A 20,274-nucleotide genomic window follows, 5' to 3' on the forward strand; every position below is an offset into this window, starting at 1 on the left:
CTTGCTATGATGCTGACACCTGGTTACCACATTCTCATCTCCACCAAGTCCCTAGATTCCCATTTTCTGTTTACTAGTGACCCCCAAACTAAACATACACGCTTAACTTCTCTCTGTTGCATAGCAAAAGCAATAAAATTTCCTGGAGGGCAAAGACTGAGTCTTTCTATTTATCCCAGTGCTTGACACATATAGCACACTCAGTTTCTATATAAAACTGAAGAAAGCAGGAATTTGTGTCTTTCTGTTGGCTTCAGACCTATCTTATCTCTTTAATAATCTCATTTTCCTGAAACTACAGGTCTGTGATAAAGAAGAACAAATCACTGTTGCCACATTTAACACTTGTACATTTTATTTAATTAAATCAGCCATTGTACAACATTGCAGCTATGTATTGTTAGTGTTGTATTTTTTTTCCATTAACTAATACATGCCCTCATAGATATATTCAATTAGTGTTATCACCATGGGAACAAGATGCTGATTCATCAACTGAAAATTCACTTCTTCTCACAGTATTCAAGTTTTTTGATAACACAGCAAAAATCAAAATCAAAAGAAGGTGATTAACCATTATGTTGTTACACAGACACCATCTGCACTGCAAATAACACAACAGAAATGCTTTTCTTGAGCTCCAGTGAAGGTTTTGACAAGAAGACCATGGCGTGTCTCAAAAAGTTTCGCCACAGGCCTTTCTCCTTTTGGCTGCCAAAGAATGCGTGTATTTCCTATCCAACTGCCAAAAAGTGCTAGTATTTGAGGCTTAGGAGATTTGGCTTATGGGAAACCTCCCTCCCAGGAAATTTTCTCTTTTGGCAACATACTATAAATGATGAAGTGCCATTGTTTGTCGCATTTGTTTTTGACATTCGGAGCAATGAGTCATTTTTTGCACAACAGGAAAAGACCAGATAGAATTGGAGAAAGCTCAATCCCTGGAGGATAGACTCTTTTTTTTTTCTTTTTTAAAATTTCATCTTCATTGAATATACTTTTCTTTAACAAATAACTGATTCAAAATGTATACTGTTTATATGAATATATTTGTGAATATATATATATATGTTAAAATGCTACACAGCTTCAACCACTAGAGGAATAAGAAAGAGGACATGGAAATCACTCAGGTTGTTACAGTCCCTTCTTTGAAACAAACAAACAGTAAAGTGCACAAATGCACTTAAGAGTTTCCAAGGGAGTTTGGATTTCAAATAAATAAACCGAAAAATTTTAACCAAAACCAAATTTTCAAAGGATTTCTCAATCTTGTCTGCAAGCTGAAAAACAGACCTAGCTGGAGAATGGAAAGTGCTCACTCAGGGCAAAAGGAACGAAAAACCATTAATGTGATTAGAAGAGGGGTTTTGACTGTGGTTTTGATTTTTTTCAATGCCACATGCAGGTATTAGAGAAGATATAAATCTGGAGGAAAAAATGGAAAAAAAGAAACCACTCCAACATGGTGAAGGAGTTTTAATCTTTTGTGTAGTGGGTAAATCTTGTTTCCAATGGAGTATCTACAGTGCAGTGGCCAGAAGAAAGTACCACCAGTAAGACAGCATGGTTTGCTAAAGCAGCAATGAAAACTGGAAAACTACAGTAGTTATAGCTTTTAAAATACCCTGCCAACGTGTTCAAAATCTACAAGACCTGATGATGCTAGAAGGCCACGGGATGTAGCTTCCAGCAACTGAATACCTCATTGTTTGAATCTCTTCACCTTTTTGCTCCCTCCTTCCCCTCCCTCAGAATGGTGTTGGAGAGTCACAAAGTATGCTGGCCAGCACCAGCTATAACTTCTTAGCACAGTTCAAGATTACTAACCCATCTTTACCTAGGAGCAATGGCTATTCTGCAAGTTCTAAGGACATGATAGGTCTGAAGTGCTTCTTTTGAAGTAGAACTGGATTATCATTCGATTGTGTTAGCAATATCTCAATTAACCATTGTTCGTTTTCTAGAGGCCTTTTATTCCATGATGCCCAGTGTGGTTATGATAGGCAGTGGTTTTTATTTTAATATGGTGTTCATCTGAGCATTTCAGCTATATACATTGTACATGGATATCCCTTGGGAGGATTCCTCTGCATGGTCACTTGAAGAGGTCTATAGGTGAAGTTCTTCTGAGCGGTGGATTTTCATGGAGCTTGGGCAGAAGCAAGAACAATGGAGGTGGCCAGTTCCCAGGTTAGCACAGACACACAAAGTAGTGGATACAGCATCCAGAATGAAGGATGCTATCTTTGGTCACAAATTAGCTTATAGTTAAAAAGGATGGGGGAAAACTAAAACAAAATGCTGTATGTTTGCTAACAGTGGAAATGTCAGGGGATCCCATCAATTAGGCCAGATAGGTCACTCCTCTAAGGAAATGGGAATTGCGTATTGAGTGAATGTGTGGTTTCTGGTGTGAGAATTGGGCAGCCCCTCATTTGGCCTCTTGCTTCAAGTCCTCCTTGCAGAAATGCCGAAGGAGTTGCTGGAGGTCGCGCTGGAGGTCATCCTGGTCTAATGCTTCGGGTACATCCTCCAGGTGCTCCAAGTCTATGCGCTTTCCATGCTGGTCCTTCACCACAGCCCTCTTCTGTGTGCTGGCTTTACTCATGGTTGTCCTGGAGGAAAGCAGACAGGGAGAGAGTTACGCTCTTTCTTCATTGCTAACATGGTCTGAAGCCAACCATGACATTACTTCTCGATGATTCCACACCAAGCCATTAGTATCACAGCTACCGGTATCTTCTTGTCTCTTAAATATGGCTACCATATATGAAATGATTCATGAGACTTTGAAAAGTGTTTTGGGGGACAAGGAGTATTGTTGAAATCTTGGAGAAGTATTTCAAATAAATGAAACAAGGCTTCATTATGATTCAAAAGAAAACCATACAACACTCATGTTTTGATTAACTCACATCCATCTAAAAGGGCCCAGTTTGTCCTGAAATGGTGATTCCACAAACAACTTTTAACAGGCTAAGAAGAAGAGTTTTTCATTCAATTTGTTCAAAACATCTTAAATGCCAACTTACACTTTAGGGTCACATTCCCATCAAATTTCCCCAAATTATTCTGTAAGAGAACTTTTTTATGAGACATAGTTAAAAAACTGAAATGGTATCCTATTAATATAAAAGAAAGTTAACTACCAACATGGGCCTCTCTGGAGCTTCATCCGGGGATAGTGAGGGAGAGAGAGGAAAAGGGAAAAAACAAACATGAAAGACAGACACTTCCTCTGCCCTGACAAAACCCCCATATACTTTGTTCTTTAGTGCATCCTATTGCAATTAACAGTCTGTTGCTTCCTTGCCTCCCCCATCAGACTGGACATTACTTGAGAACAGAGACTATTACTTATCATTATATTTCATACTATTATTTTTCTGTATCCCTGCCTGAAAATGATTGTATCATAATTTGTTCATTCTCCGTTCTTCTCTCTCTGTACTTGTAAATACAATTTTTTCATGCCACAAATATTTGATGAAAGTGTTTTGTGTGCCAGGCACAATTATTACAATAAATAAGGAAACTCAATTTTAGGGAATTTGAGCAATGTCCCGAAATTTAACAATAACAGTTTTAGCATGCCATGGAGACTTGCAGTGCAGACGAGAGCCCAAGATTCCACAGCCTGAGTCCTTAACTCCTGTGCCACACATCTTCACTTAGAACCAGAGTCAGAAAGGATCAAACTTGTAGCTTGAGCCACCATTTTCCTTACATTTCTCCCCAGTGTTCAGGAGCTAGGAGATATGCCCTCTTCCCAACACCTCTATGCATTTGTTAAGATCATTCTGATTTTTAAAAGGTGACTTATTTCAGTCAAAAATACTTTCAGCTTTCTTTTAGACATCCTTGTTTCCTTCTCTCTTAATCTTTCTCATCTCTCCTTTCCTTTGATACTACACGGCTAACTTTGCATTTGAAGGCAAACTAAAATTTATTAATCTTGATGAAATGGTCAAATCTTATTCAAATGATTGAAATCACATTATGGCTGGGCATGGTGGTGCAAGCCCGTAATCCCAGCAGCTTGGGGAGGCTGAGAAGGAGAATCATGAGTTCAAAGGCAGCCTCAGCAACTTAGCAAGGCCCTCAGTAACTCAGAGAGACCCTATCTCTAAATAAAATATTAAAAAGGGCTGCAGAGGTGGCCTCAGTTAAGCACTCCTGGGTTCAATCCCGACTACCAAAAATGAAGGAAGGAAGGGAGGGGAGGGGAGGGAAGGGAATAAATCAGATCATGTTTTTCTGTTCAGCATCCATTTACTTTTTTCCTCCAAAAAAAGGCAAATATCTGACGATTTCTGCCAAGAGTTAGGAGGAGCTTTGATAGCATTGGTGCAAGGGAGGTCCTCTGTCATAGAATATTTTTTGTATATTTTGCAGGTATATGCAGATGTATAATAAGATGCTTCAGTAATGAATAAGATTAAATGCTGCATACCACAAATAGAGTTCAGTGACTGGCTGGGGGAACTCAATAGTTCTATATTCTCAACTTCAAATTCAATAGCTATTATGGAGAACTTTGAACCAATTGGTTTCCAAATCTATTCCAAATTAAAGATCCTGTGATGTTAGGACAGGCAAGGGTTATATAGTTTCATCTGAGTACATGGATAAAAGCCTTTAAAGTTCAGAATATAAAAAGCATTTTGTCCTTAATTCTTGTAGCATTTTTAAAGTTCTAAGAGAACAATTATACTCTGTTAAATTCCTAGCTGCTGCTGTTTTTCACATTTGGTTGGAGAGTAGCATTGTGACAAAACCTTTAATTTTGCTGTTCTAATTATTATGTTCCAGAGGCTTAAAATAGCCTTGTAGAGTACTAGAAATGACAATCTTTCTCTTCTTTTCAATGAAGTGAAAAGCACAATAGTAACTTGGGTTCCCATCGTGTTTTTTCACTGAGAGGCTGAGAACATTTCTTTAATACAGATATTTACTGTGCTGCTAGAGGACCAGAGAGAACTGAAAGTAGACTATAGCAATGGCACCCAAGTTTATGCATCAGATCCCTAATAGAGACCAGCAGTCCAGAGTGCCCCACAGCCAGCCTCCTTCTATATAGGCAAGAAGTGCAGCTTCCTATGGTCATGCATTTTCTTCACTTTCAAAAGCCCCTGGTTTCAGCATCGCTAGGTGCATTCAGGTTCATGGGCATCAAACTCATGCTCATGTTACTTGCCACTCACATGCAGAGTCATGAACAGTTTGTTAAACACAAAACACATTTAAAGTAATGATTTACTAAGTTTGAGCAGCAGGTACCTGGACACAAAATTACTGTGTGTACAATTGATGAGATTCCCCCGTCCTTTGTTCTCCAAATCTATCAACACAATGGGAAACCTAGCTGGCTGACTTCAATGACTTTGACAACTTGCTAAAACCCAGAGCATCAGACTGTGTGAGCACACATCTCACCTCACCATCGCTAGGCCTCAACATCACCTTCAAAGCATCAGCGTGCACTGCAGTTACCACCTGACCAAAGCTTTATAATATAGGAGAGTTGGCACTTCCTGTGGGGGGTGGGGGTTAGGGTTACACAGGGGCTCTGCCCTTCTTTTGTTAAAATTGAAAAAAAATTATGGTGTTAGTTGGCAAAACATCACCTCATGCTAACCCAAACCTTTTAATTATTGATCCATCCTCTTTCAGGATTTCATTCTCAACTAAACTGGGAAAGTGGACTTTCATGTGGCTACCTGTGTAACTCAAAGCCTGAGGTAAGAAAAAAAGAATAAGACACAACTCAGTATAAACCATAGACTTTTACACGATCTACAACTTTGCAATTCATAGTATGAAAAGATACATATGAAAGGATAAGTAGAAATAACTCCTAGCAGCAGATCTAATTGAGTTTTACTTAACAAGTTCCTGAAAATTTCTCTCATTTGTGAAGAAGATTTTTTGGTATTACTTTAGGAAACTTACCTGTACCCATATTGACTGACTCTTAATGTCCTCCCTTCACCCCATTCCTTCCTACTGAAAAGATGCTGAGGATAAATATAATGACCAGAGACAAACACAGAAACAATGGCCAGGATATAACTCAGAGAATTTACCTTTGGATAATCCGAGGATTATCATCTTAGGATTCCAGTTGTTAAATGTGAAAAACTAAAAGTATTTAAGTAAGGTTTGTTTTTAGTATACAAACGTCTTCCTAGGTAATCTCAATATATGTTGCAGGTGTATTCGACGATATACCTACAGCATTTCACTTCTAAGTATTTCAACAGTAAAAATATCTTGTGGGTGTTTGTTCATGCCCAACCAATTCTTCATCATATGTGCTTCAGAATTTAGATTTTAGAAAGGTTACATGATATATAAACTATATATAACTAGCATCTCAGAGGAGGTGGAGATAGCATCCTATAATCAAACCCAATGATTACCAATAGAAAAACATATGGATTTTCACTCTAAGAAAGTAGATTTCATGTCAAAATAGCTTCAGGTCAATTCATGCCAAGGGTTATATCAAATTCTAAGGCAGTTTATGTAAAGTCAAATTAGCTTACTGCTGTGGATCTGCCACTGTGGACCTATTTCCTCATTGCTGATACCAGAATATAAGTAACTTTAAATAATTTTTAAAGTAACAATTATAAAACATATCCAAATTTTTTAATGTCTATCATTGGCAGTGTTGATAATATTAGCTAGCAAAGATAATTTGCAACATCTTTATTTCTTTCCCTTATTAGGAGTACAGAACATTTCTGAGACCTTTATACAACCTACAGATGACCATGCTCCAGCTCTAGATTCTGACTCTAATTTTGCAGAAGTGCATCCTGGTTACCTAGATTTTTTAAAAGCTTTTAGGGTGACATGGATGAACACCATTAAGCTGAGGAAACATCACTTCACCATACGAGTTATTCAAACAGGAAATCTGCTTTCTTGATTATGCTGCATTCTTCCCTTCCATGAATTTGTGCATGAAATGACATAATGACAAGCAATTTTCTTTTGAAGCACAAAGTAAATGTAAAATGCACATCAAAAAAAAAAAAAAAAAAAGTAAAAGACAAAAAGATGCTTCTAATACCTCTTCAAAGTCATCTTTGGCTGAAGGAAGATCAGTGGCTAAACTAGAATCCCCCAGATGTTTCTCCATCCTTTCTCCACGCACCATAGTTGTTTTAATAACTTTGCTGACTCTACGGCCTTCTACTGGCTCAGCCTGAAATTGTGAGGTACTGGACAAAATGCTGGGTTCAGACAAAGTGACCTAATGAAATGAAGGACACACAAAATACGTTTTCTGACTGCTAAAATGTAACAAATAATTAGTTTTTCTGTTCTAAAAAACAAAGCACAGTAACTACAATATTATATGCTGGCCTGCTAGAAAACAGTATGTGGAAAAGAGGAGGAAGCTTGGAAAAAGTAAACTATAATCAATTGGCAATGTCTGTTTAATGGATAAATCTCCATAGCCCCTACTTAATATCACTTGAATAAAAATTAATCAATCAGTTTTGTGAGCAAGACTGGTTACATAGTGTAATGTAGACAGAGCAATCTATGGATGAACTCTCTTTTCTCACGTTCAAATGGTTTCATCTGGCCCATTAAGATAAAGTTAATCCCCAAAGGAGGAACTCAAAAAACCATGAGAAACTGACATGTAGATTTCCAGATAACCTTATAGTTATATTTTGAGGATATGAAGGATTGTAAAACGGTGAGAATTTCACAAATTACATGTCCAAGAGAGTAAACATGTCCCTGAAACTGGGAAGTTAAACAGAAAGAAATAAAACTATGAATCAAGGAGTTTCTGGATCCTGCTTTTAGTGGCCCTGAAATGTAGAAGTTGGAAGATCAAATATTTATCTAAAGTGACCTTCAGAAGGCTGGTGTCCCAATCACACACTAGCACCATAGTTGTATGTAATGCCTCTTCCTAACATCCTTGCTCAGCAAAAGGGACTTTAATACTTGACTTTTAGATTTATGTTCTGGTCAACTATAAATTAAAAAGACAACAGAAATGAAAAGGATCAGACACAAGACAATGAGTACAATGGCTGCCAAGCTTCTTCATGGCTATTATACAAATCATGGGGGAAAAAATTAAAAGGAATGTGCAACTATAAGCAGACTGCCATATAAAAGGAAGTGAGACCAATATGAGCAATGTCCTCCATCTTGTTTGAACTCTGCTGTGCTCCTCTCTATGAGTGTTGAAGAATGGTGTGGCCTCACCTCTGACTGCTCGATGTCACTCTTCAATACAACACGCTTTATGACTTTGGAATAGCCATCGCCTTCCTCGATGGTGACAGGTTCCTGTGGCATCCCCTGCATCATAATCTCTTCTTTCTCTGTGCCATCCGAGGATACATACCTCCTAATGATTTTCCTAGTAACCTGAAATATATTTCATTTGTGTATCTTATTTTTGAGTTAAGGAATAGCAACACTGATAGATTTGAAACAGGAAATTTGAGGAGATTTTTAAATAGCCATGTGAGGAGACCCTAGACAGTACCTTTTTCACCACGGTGTGTCCATGCTCATCAATATATTCTTCTTCTGTGACTGTTTCTGGGGGGATGTCAGGCATATCATCTCCCTAAACAGTTGGGAGAAAAGGGTCATTTCAGCATTGGGCTGAAATTCTGAGGAACTACTTCCAAGTGTTTATAAAATGAGGAATGTTAGAAAACCAAAGGCAATGTGGAAAAGTATTGCTGAGATGCAAACTCCTGTCAAATAGTTTGATTAATAAAAAACAGAAGCAGGTGGGTAATAACATGCTTAGGAGAATCTGATCAAAGTTAGGTAAAACTTAAAACAAACACAGATAAGCGAGAGGTGAGGTGGAAGGAACTGAAGAAGCCAGATCTTGCTCTTGCTTGCTCCCGCTCTTGGAGGTAGGCTGCAAATGTCATTAACACTGCATTTCTTTACAAATAAAATAAGAAAGTTAAAGGGATCCGCTTCCAAGTCGCCATGCATTACCTATGGAGCATGCCGAGCTTTTATTGCTTTGGGTGGGTTACTCTCTATGGGTACAAGGACAGAACCGTCCCTGACGTGCAGTAATTCAACAACTGGTACCTGAATAATGACTCGCCGGCGGACAACCCTGGTAGTTACCATCGCCTCCTCATCAGAGCTGGCCTCCAGCTCACCTAATTCCTCTGTTAGCTCCTGGTGGAAGCATGGAAGCATTGTTTTTTAACATTCTAAGAAATGACTTCCCTACTGGTTTCTCCTTTAGCTCCCACTGTATTCTGAGAATGTTGTTCATGGAGGCTTTGGTAGAAAAGTTAGCAGAGGTAAAAGCAAATGTGCGGTAGTCTCAGGCTTCAACAAAAACAAAGATTTTGGGGGGCAATGATTGAAAAAAAATCTGTAATTCTGAGAACTGTCAGAGAACCCATCTTTCAAAAATCTATCTGAAGAGATGAATCTTGCCCACATGACTTCTTTTACATAAACAACTGAGTGTAAGCATAGGATCCAAGTTGTGTCATGGACATTTGTGTTTAAACTTGGGATGAGTAACCCACACATGTAGGAATAGCTGGTGTTTGTCGCAGAACTTTTTGCAGGAAGTCAAAATTTCCTGTTGCTGTTGTCTAGTCAGTAGTGTACTTCCCTGGTATCAAAAAAGGCAAGCTACAAATAACAATTATTTTTTGAAGAAGTCAAGAATGAAGAGAACAGATTTAATGAGTTTGACCTAAAGCCAGTTGAGGCTAAGAACATAATTTTAAATAAGAACATATGTCTTAAGAGTCATATATGAAGTTACTCTTTCCTAATGGAATGATGTTTTTTAAAAAAGAGAAAATTCCTCAGACTTATGCCTATAATCCCTGCAACTGGGGAGGCTAAGACAGGAGGATTATAAATTCAAGGTCAGCCTCAGAAATTTAGCCAGGCCATAAGGAACTTAGCAAGACCCTTCTTCAAAAAAAAAAAAAAAGGAGGGAGTACTGGTGAAGTGGCTTGGTGGTGGATTGCCCCTGGGTTCAATTACCAGTACCAAAAACAAACAAACAATCAAACAAACAAAAAAATACACACACACACACACAACACAACACATATTTTAAAATACCCAGATTATAGCTCTACATTTTTCTCTGCTAAGGAAGAATATATATCTTCAAGCCAAATTTTACTTGAAATACAATTAGAAACCTACTGCCTAGAAATATAATCTACAAGAAAAGTAACCAAAATTGATGCCCAAGTTATGACCATATGAGTCAACATATGAAGTTGATGAGAGATACCTGAAGATTCATCAAGAATAAGTGGAACGGGCCTGTATACAGTGTGTAGAATGCAAAATGACATAAAAATTTATTTATATGCACAGAATAGATTAAGTACATAATTCATCCAAATAATAGTTTTAAGTCTTTATCTTATTTGCCTATGGAATTTCAGGCTAAATTTGGTAATTTTTAAGCCCAGAGAACATGTTTGAAATATTTTTACTAGTATGCATTGAAGCCAAGAACTTGAGATGAATAATTCTGTGCAAAGCAAACATGGAATAAAAATCCATTCATGAAATGAATTCATTCTTTGAAACAACTGCCAAAATCAGGACACAGTTCTCATCTGCCTGGATCTTTTCTAATTTTAGTTATGACTTTAGATAAATCCTAGTAGCAGTTGTTACCCTGATAGTGAATTAAAACAAATGTAGATCTTGAATCCAAAGATGTTGTATTTCCTTTCCCTCAAAAAGATTTCAATTCTTTTATATAACAAATCTTTTATTACTAGGCCTATGATGAAAAATACTTTTAAGTATAAAATGCTTTTAAAATCTGTTACTTTCTAAAAGGAAAAAACAACATCTAATTTAATTTATTTTATACTAAGTTTAACTATACTAAGTTTAATTCAGACAGATTCTCATACTTCTTTGGGCCCGAGCATCATCTGGGAAGTTATTTAAAATGCAGATTTGCTCTCTCTTCACTTCTTGGGGTTCCAAGGGGAGATCAAGCTCCCAATTAATTCTGAAATATGTGAACCATATAGGCCGCATTTTGAGAATAAATTTCTTAGGATGGTACACACCTATCTTCACAACTTTAAACCTCATTTAATAACAAAGGATATGTTATGAAAAATCTCATGCCACCATCAGCCATTTGGACATTCAGAAACAGCAAAATTTAGACAAAATGTTCTTTTGCTAAATTAGTCCTAAAATAAATCTAAGAAAATCTAATTTGGAAATTATCTGTCCTCCACTGAGGAAAGTTTGCTTTGGGAGCTAAAGCCACCAGATATTCAGTCTGTCTGCTCATTACCAGACAGTGAAGATGTCACAAGACTGCTGGCCCAGCACATCCCAGAGCTGTCAAACTTACCTAACTGCTAATCTCTATCACTAGCCCACACATGTTTACTAATTTTGCAAAGATTATCACTTTACCATGGTACTCATTTTTCATTTAGCAAAAGGTTTCCAGTGATAAAATTATGACTTTTGGTCCAGTAGTTAGCACTGCACCTGTGTGCCATTTCTCCTAGATATATTGTTTCTCAGACTTTAAAAGAACTGAGGGTTTCCCAAAGCTTAGGTTAAGTAATCTGGCAAAATTTTTTTGTTTTGAAATAATAAGAAATAAACCATCAGAGAAATGAAACTGGAGGAAGGTTTGTAGCTTTGTTACAGATGGGCAAGAAAACGGAGAGGAAGGAAAGTCTTGCCTTGTCAAAAGTTGCATCTCCATCGAGTCTCTCCACCATCTGTGCCTGGTCATCAGCAGACTCCACTATCACCAGACTGGTCTTCCGTGGGGAACCCTCCTCCCTGGGCTCTGGGAGCTCTTCAGGTTCTTGCACAATGGGAGAGCCTCCCCGCTCACTGGACGTTGGCGTCTGAAGGTACTGCCTCTCCTCCTCAGGAGGGGTACTAATCTCCTCAGGAGTCTTGCTGGGAGAGCCAGGCTCTGCCGTAGCCTTGTGAGTCTCTGACCCCTCTGTACCTGGGGTGGTCACACTGGAACAAAAAAGCCAAATAATACATATGGGGCATTTACATTTCCCCTGCTTGAGGAAGAGGACTGGAAGAAAAGGTGAAGCTAGTATTCATAGTCCATGATAGCCAAGATGGGTTTTGTGTATTTGGCCAAGAAAATAATTAAAAAAAAAAAAAAAAAATATATATATATATATATATATATATATATATATATATATATATATATATATAAAGATGTAGCCTAGAGATATGGCTCACTGATGTAGCATTGATGGAAAGTGATGTATTCCAAAGGTAAAAATTATCCAAAAGTGAATGACAGTTTTCTAACCTCTAAAGTAGTATAAATTAAACTTTTATTTTTTCTTCAATAAGTCAGCAGTTTTGAGGATTTGAGAAGCTTCACATAATAATGCTTTGTAAATAATATTTCTAAAGTAAGAATGAAACATTGACAGAATTAAATAAATCCCCTTGTTAATCTAATTATCATAACTAAAGGGAAATTTTTATTGGGCCTCTGAAAAAAATATTACTAACAGAGGGATCTGTTGACACTGAAACTTTTTTTCTACTGACAGTTTAGAGTTACTCCAATGAACCATTTTAATCTCCAATTTTGAAATATGAAAATTCTTTGCTCCCTTATTTTTAGCATAATTTCTGTTTTGCCCTTTGGGCATTGATGTCAAATATCCAGTGCCTCTCTGATAGCACTTTCTTTTCTTCCCATCTTTTCCTGACCTCAACTTTATGTTCTTCCCTACAGGCAGATGGGAGGGGTGGCTCACTGGAAGGAGAGATCACTTCATTACCCACTTTACCCTCTTCTCACATTCCAGGGCCACCAAACAACACTCACATAATGACAAAGGAAATGCTGTAATGCTGCCTCGTGACACACTATTCTCATATTTCAGAGTTAGGGACACATTTGTCTTTCTCATGATCAGTTTTCTTTTTCTGGACAACAGTGTCTTTCAGACAGCTCCGTTTCTCCTTTGTTTCCATAAAGCCAAGAGCTCAGGTTCTGAGCTGCACTATACTCTGGAGCTTCCTTAGCCAGAAGTTCTCTAGAAAACCTCTTTTTACTTCCCTTCTCACCCCATCCTTGTGTCAATGGTCTTTTGGTCTGTGTGAATCATTTGTGTGTATTTTTATTTTTATAAATGCTGCCATACCTCTGCCGTCACTCTTCGTGCTCCAGACCAGTCAAGGCACAATGAGTGCCAGACTGGAAACATTCTAGAGCAGACAAGGTGCAGCAATTGTACAAGTGATGACTGTGTTGTCGACACAAAAGTTTACAGTTCAAACAATGCATTCACAGGCATGTCTTGGACCTTTCTCTGTGAAATAAGTAAAGTGTCTACTGTTATCATGGCTTATAGATGTGGAAATGGAGGCTCAAAGCACTTAGGGACTGTCTAAGGCCACAGAACTAGAAGTTCAAATAGGTCTGTCCCACACACATTGTCACAATGTTTTAAATGTTTCAGGTTTTCTTTTCTTTTGATGTAGCTCTGTCATTTGTTATAGGTGAGGGATATTTTAAAATTATTGAAAACTGTATTGTATGACTGGTAATAGTTTAAAACTGGCCCCCCCATGGTATTGGCATGCAGACTTGCTTTTGAAACTCACAAGTATTCCTGCTTATCTTCAGGCAGGTCTTGCATTTTCCCTGAGAAATCTTGTTGAACTTGTTCCTTGTGTGTTTGGGGAGAAAGTACTGTTGTTGCACTGTCTGCCTCAGTTTTAGGGATGGAATCCTGAAACGTGGAATAACCAACAGAAATGTCTTCCTCAGAGACGATGGGAGGGTGGTCACTGGACTCACTCTCTTTAGAAAAAGCTTGCTCCTCTGACTGCTTATGCTGGGCAGTGGAGAGCTCCTCTTGAAGTACTGAGAAACCTGATGGGGAGAATGATTTAAGTGGTTAATCAAAACTCATTTATACTAAATGTGCATTTATTAAGTAGCTACTATGTGCCATGTCCTGAGATAGGCCCATGGGTTAGAAAGATGAATAAGATGCTGTGTCTCCCTTCAAGGGGTAGATCACATAAAGGGAGGAGAAGTCAGTTCAAATGCAGAGTGACAGGGTCACAGCTGGCAGTCACTAAATATGGGAGCACTATCCTCATCTCAGCATCTGAGAAGTTGGAAAGGAAATACAGAGGAGGTAATGTTTGAAATACTTATGATAAATAGACATTCACCATATAGTCAAGGCACAGAATCTAGTTGAAAAAAGAGTACAAATCAATAATAGTAAATTACTAATACATTCTGAATATTAATTCAGTGGTTTGTAAGTATTAACTTGTTTAATACTCACCACAACACCCTGTGGTTAGTAGGGTGTCTTTTTTTTTTGTAGAGTCTTATGCCAGGCTAAGGCATTTCATGCTACTCAAGGCAATGAAGAGTCATTGAAAAAGTTTTAGCAGAGGAGTGAATGACATTCACCTATTTATTTGTTTGCTCAACAAATGTATACTGAAGATGAACTATGTAGTGGGGGCTGTTGAGAGGCTGGATATCTTGCAGATTTTAACAAGACAGAAAAGGCTGCTTTTGCCCTTACTGAACTTCTATTTCTGTAGATCTGTACATATGATAAATGTTAGGAAAAAGCAAACCAGGGTAAAGAATAGAACAAATAGGGCTGCTATTTTAGATAGACTAGGCAGGAAAGACTCTCCCTAGGAGGTGATATTTGAGCAGTGACCCAAAGAAAAGTGAGAGAGAAAAGGTTCTGTGGATCCAGGTTGGAGGACACAGAAAGCACCAGAGGAAGCAGAATGCTGGAGGTGCTCAGGTAACAGCAAAGAGAACAAGAAGGAATTAATTATTGTGCACATGTTACTAAAGGATAAAGTAATCGAACACTTAGAATTTCCCATTGAATTTTGCAATGAGAAACAATTGGTCTGGAGTGGATTATAGAAACAGTTCTTGAGAGAGTGGGAAGAGAAGGAGAGACAGGAAACTCAGACTGCTCTTTTGAAGAAATTTCCTATAAAATGGATGGAGAAATATAGAGGGGAATCTAGGGTGAAAGAGGTTATTTGATTTTTTGAAAATATTTTTTCTTAGTTGTTGATAGACCTTTATTTTATTTATTTATATGTGGTGATGAGAACCAAACCCAGTGCCTCACACAAGCCAGGCAAATGCGCAACCACTGAGCCACAGCTCCAGCCCCATTTGCTTTGTTTTTTAAGAACAGACCTGTTAAAACATGGTTTAATGTAGTTGGGCATAGTCCAGTTGCAGGAAGCCAGAATGGTACTGGCAGGAGTGAAGTCCTTGATTAGGTAAAAGGAAATCAAATCCAGGACAAAAGAAAAAAATAGTGGCTTTAGAAAAGCAAGGAAATTTAATCTACTGTAAGAGGAGAGAAGGTATAATGTGCGTCATGATGCACTCCTCTTGATGGATCTTGGGATGGAAAAATACCGACATTTTCCTATAACCTATCTTTCTAAGAAATCTGAAGTGTGGGTATCAGCTGGGAATAAATAAGGAGAAGTATTGGAGGTCTGAAGGAAGAAGAAAAGAAATAAAATAGAGATAAGAGAGAAAGAGATTGAGCAGGCAAAGGAATGACAATAAATTCGAGAAACTTTAATTCTGAAAAGGTGGTAGGGCCAAAGCCTGGAGGTCCCAGTGGGACTGAAGAATTGTTGGTGTGGAGGTAAAAGAGGAAGTGAAGTATAATGGTTCAAGTAGTGTGCTTCTCAGAAGTACAACAGTTATTGGTCATGATACAGTCTAGGTTGTGAGAATAGAATTTAGTGTCTGAGGAAGACTAGTATCAAAAATGCCATCAAGGAACCGAGGAAAGTAAATTGAATGGGTCACCCATGATGGCACAAAAACAAAGAATGAACAGTGTTTATGAGTTGTTGGGGGGTGGGGGTGTTAAACAGGCAGGAAAGTTGAAGTAACAAGGAAATGAATGATCACCAAAGGCTGCGGTCTATCTTCTTAAAGGAGAGACAGCAGAATGAACCAGACATAACCTTCCTATGTTCATATGTGAATGGATGACTGTAATCCACATCATGTACAGCCACAAGAATGGGATTCTAATTAGAATAAGTTATACTCCATGTACATATAATATGTCAAAATATACTCTACTATCATAAATATATCTAAAAAGAACAAATTAAGAACAAAAAATGGAGAGAGAGAGAGAGAGAGAGAGAGAGAGAGAGAGAGAGAAGATCCAATACCTAATCCAATACCTCTACTGCCAACATACACAGTGTTTTACCTTCACTATGGTCCAGTGTAATGGTCTGCTCAATCTCTGCATAGCTATGACTGATGAGTTCCTGGAGAGGTTCTGTGCTGGTCTCCATGAGGTGAACAATATCCATTCGGTTGATCTTGGTAAGACATTCAATGAGGTTGGTATCTAAGATGGCAGAGAAAATCCACTTATTGTAGATGAGAGGTTATCTTTTTAAAATCTCTTTCATTTAATTTCTGACTACATTTCTGATATTTACATAGGAAACAGCCAAAGACTAAATTAAGTGTCTTTGGTAAAAAGCAAACAGAGAGACATGCACACAAAAAAGATGGTATAGCATAGGCACAAGCCCTAAAAGTAGAGCTGATGATAACATATAGGACACCCAGTCCAATCTGAGTTGCAGGTAAAGTACTTTTTTGGTACAAGTTTATCCAAAATACTGCATGGGATGGATTTATACCAACTCAGTGTAAACTAATTATCAGAAATTTAAATTTAAATAAATTTACTTTTATTATTTGCTAAATATGACAGTGCTACTAAAAAGCATATAGATAGAAGAAATGATATGCATAGAGGTCTCAAGGTAGATCTGCAGGGAGACATTAAAGGAAGTGTCAAATTTAGCCCAGCTGAAGGATGAGAAGCACCTCTGGTCCATATCACTCCCATTTTACTCCATGTGGTCAGAATATCACATAGGAATTATAACATTAAAAAATGTACTTAATATTTCTCCCTACTTACGTTATTTAGGAATAAAGGAAGCAGGAACTGAGCATGCTACTAATAAACTAATAAATAAACTATATCCCATACCAATATTTGGATAATTTTAAGACTTGAATAATATCCCTGTTGTCAGCTAGTACTGGTGTCATTTCCCATTAATCACAGGAATAAAATGCAAGATATTTTATGCCACATGCATGTTTTAGAAAAGGCAACAGTTTGTTCTCATTCATTGTTAGTACTTCAAATGGATGGTATTTGGTAATTAATTGTCTTACCAAATTTGCAAGAATGGGGTTGTTGAACAGGCATTTCCACTTTCTTTTTTTTTAAATGTTGATGGCCACTGAGCCACAACCCCAGCCCCAGGATTTCCACTTTTAGCCTACCACTTTTTACTTAGAATTCTGTACCTACCAGTAGCATGTTTCTCATCCCTTTCCAGCCAGTACTTCAACAGTGCATGACTCTGGTCCTGAAGGGAGTTGGGGTTCTCAATTCGAATTTGATGAATTTGCTCTTCAGTGAAATCCAATTCTCTTGCTAGTTCTAGAGGAGAAGGTACACTTTGTAAACACACTGACTTCACAGTTTGAATATCTATACCTTGCTTTGTGATTTTATACATGTGTTTTTGTAGGTGCTATATTTGAGTTCTTTTATTTCTACACAGTAGAAGTGATTCATATTTCTTTGCTTTTCTACTCCTGATTATGGGTCTTTCCTTAAAACTGGGTATAGAATTGGTCATTGCCATAATGGAAATAGCAGATATGAAGCAGTGATAATAAAATGTGTATAATTCAGGTTCATTTGATTCAAAAGTGCAGAGGAGACCATTAATACTAATGCTCTTACCAAAGTAATAGAAAATAAATGCGGGAAAGCGGGAGAAATAGACTATTTCTCATTTTTAATCATTCTGGGTGATATTTTAAGTACTATAAATCCTGTTTCTGGGTACTTAGATATAAATACCTAGCTTTGTCTAATATAAATATAAATAGCTTTGTCTAAACTATAGGGGTAGGATAAAATTCTTTCTTTGATTTCATGTTATATGAATAATAGGTATGGAAAGCATTAGTTTGCCCAGGGAAAAAGCCACAATGCTTTCCTTAAAATTCTACCATATTCATCTATACAGATGCTTTTGCATGACTGTGTGAGTATGTGGTAGCACATATGTGGTAGTATGTGTGCACAAGGGATGGCTTCTATTGTCATTTTGATAATACCATTTAAAATAAAAATTATTTGTGACCCAGCATTTCTACTACTAAGGACATACTCTACAGGCATTCTCATAAAAATATACCAAGACACAAGAATATTTATTGCCAGTAAGAGGAAACATCCTAAATTCCATGAACAAAGGCCATTGATAAAATGATGGATGCCCATGCAGTAGAATTAGAAAACTATTTTAAAAATGTAACAGGTATGTCTAGCTGCTGCTCATATATGCTGCTGGAAAATTTATAAGGAGTATTAGTAAGCAAAATTTATAAAATTTTGCTAACTTTTAAATGGTAGGCATATATATATATATATATATATATATATATATATATATATATATTGTATTTTTTTTTCTGAAAACAAGAGAAAATGTTAACAGTTACTGTTGAGACATGGGGCGAGAAGACCAGGAGTAGGTATGAGAGACATACTTACTTTTCATTTTATATCTTTCTATATGATGTTATAAAGGCTTGAACTTTCACCAAACATAGGCATATTTATTTAAACAACAAAAAAATTGAATGTTGCCTATCTAATAAGTCAATCAGGGACAATTTGATAACATACCTTCCTCTAAATTTTCTAATTAAATAAGGCTGATCAGTATTTAAAATTACTTTAAAATGGTTTAAAATGAGGCAATGCTATTTCCCATTTCCAGTAATTTATTTTAAATTATCAATTATTAGCACATGGAATTCTATTCATTAGCAATCCTATTCATTAGCAAATCTTTAAGAAATTGAAAGAAGAATATTAACTTTATACTGTTTGTCTCAATGAAGTAGTCACAAATGACATAAAAGGAAATCAAAACAGACTTTAGGAAGAATGGAAGGAAGGCAGAAAGGAATGAAGGAACAAACTATATAATCCTGCTGTAATGTAGTGAATCACAAGTAGATGAAAGCATATCATTTTAGAATCTATGAATCATGATTTGTAAATAAACCACACTGATTTAATAATTTACTCTCCCTTAGTAAATTATTTAACATACAATTTCTATACTTAAACATTTCCATTTTTCAAAAAGTTATTGAAACATCTCATTCATATATGTTGCAATATTCACCCCAAACAAATTTTAGTGCCTTTACTCTGAAGATACCTGACACAAAATATCTAAAATAAGAAGCCCTAGTTAAATCTCAAATTAAATTTTATGAAAATCATATAAAATCATTTGAAACATAATAATCTCCCTCAATTTAGCCATCTACAACTGCAAAGGGGAGTGGTGAAGTTTCAGTTTATTCTCAAGATCTTCAAATCTAAAGTCATTCTAAATTTCAGAGATGGTGAAAAACCTGCCTTGCCAATACAGAAGTTGGATTTTTAATTCACAGTTCATTGTTCTTTTCACTATTTCATGTGGTCTTTCTCAAGAAAAGGGAGGAGGAAAAAACCATTCTCACTTAGTTACTGCACCTGTATCATTTAAACTAAGCAGGCTTTCTGCAGGGAGAAGAAAAAAAAAAAAAAAAGGTCACCCTGGTTTTACCTGTCCAGCTGAAGCCAAGATGATCAGCAATGTAAGCCAGCCTCTCCTCAATCCGTTCCTGCTCATCCTGTGGATCTACAGAAGGTCAAAGACAGAAGGGCCAAAGGTTGTCTATGACAGGGGAGGAACGATGTACCGACCATCCAAAGGAAGGAAGTTACTTGTCCAAATATTTGATAGCACATATTACCTATTCCAATTTGGATCATATTAAGTTGTGTGTTTGTCTGATATCTGGGGTGAGATGGGGAATAAATCTAATATGATTCATGAAAACCATCTGCTTCCATATCTCTTTAATCAAGACTACTTACTGGAAATAATTATATAAACTGTCAATTTATAGTCATTGTAGGACTTTTCTTTTAAATTATCTGAGTGAATACTGCCCACCAGAAGACACTCCTCTTTACTCAAGAAACACCAGAGTGATCATAAATGGGATGCAGAAGTAGAATAATTGGCTAGAGCCATCTAGTATTATTCATGGAGGCATCGACCATTTCCAGGTC

The 20,274-nt window shown here is 37.0% G+C and overlaps 1 protein-coding gene across 13 annotated transcripts in view; it reads right to left on the minus strand.

Annotated features, from left to right (window-relative positions):
- Positions 1-333: 333 nt before the first annotated feature.
- The window catches only part of Ank2 (ankyrin 2), a 652,896-nt gene continuing 632,955 nt past the window's right edge, over positions 334-20,274 (minus strand). For 7 of the 13 annotated variants that reach the window (XM_071614454.1, XM_071614457.1, XM_071614456.1 and 4 more), the window contains 9 exons: positions 19,763-19,837; positions 17,431-17,562; positions 16,297-16,440; positions 13,652-13,922; positions 11,734-12,025; positions 8,534-8,617; positions 8,248-8,412; positions 7,085-7,267; positions 2,514-2,618 (listed from right to left, as the gene is read on the minus strand). In XM_071614454.1, the coding sequence (XP_071470555.1) occupies positions 2,604-2,618; positions 7,085-7,267; positions 8,248-8,412; positions 8,534-8,617; positions 11,734-12,025; positions 13,652-13,922; positions 16,297-16,440; positions 17,431-17,562; positions 19,763-19,837 (1,361 nt within the window). In that variant the 3' untranslated portion in view covers positions 2,514-2,603. Of the gene's footprint in view, positions 2,619-5,647; positions 5,740-7,084; positions 7,268-8,247; positions 8,413-8,533; positions 8,618-8,982; positions 9,199-11,733; positions 12,026-13,651; positions 13,923-16,296; positions 16,441-17,430; positions 17,563-19,762; positions 19,838-20,274 lie in introns of those variants that run through there. The other 6 variants (XM_071614451.1, XM_071614452.1, XM_071614460.1 and 3 more) reach the window with 5 other exon arrangements.

Source organism: Marmota flaviventris, chromosome 7, assembly GCF_047511675.1.
Source record: "Marmota flaviventris isolate mMarFla1 chromosome 7, mMarFla1.hap1, whole genome shotgun sequence".
In the NCBI taxonomy this organism is placed as follows: Eukaryota; Metazoa; Chordata; class Mammalia; order Rodentia; family Sciuridae; genus Marmota; species Marmota flaviventris.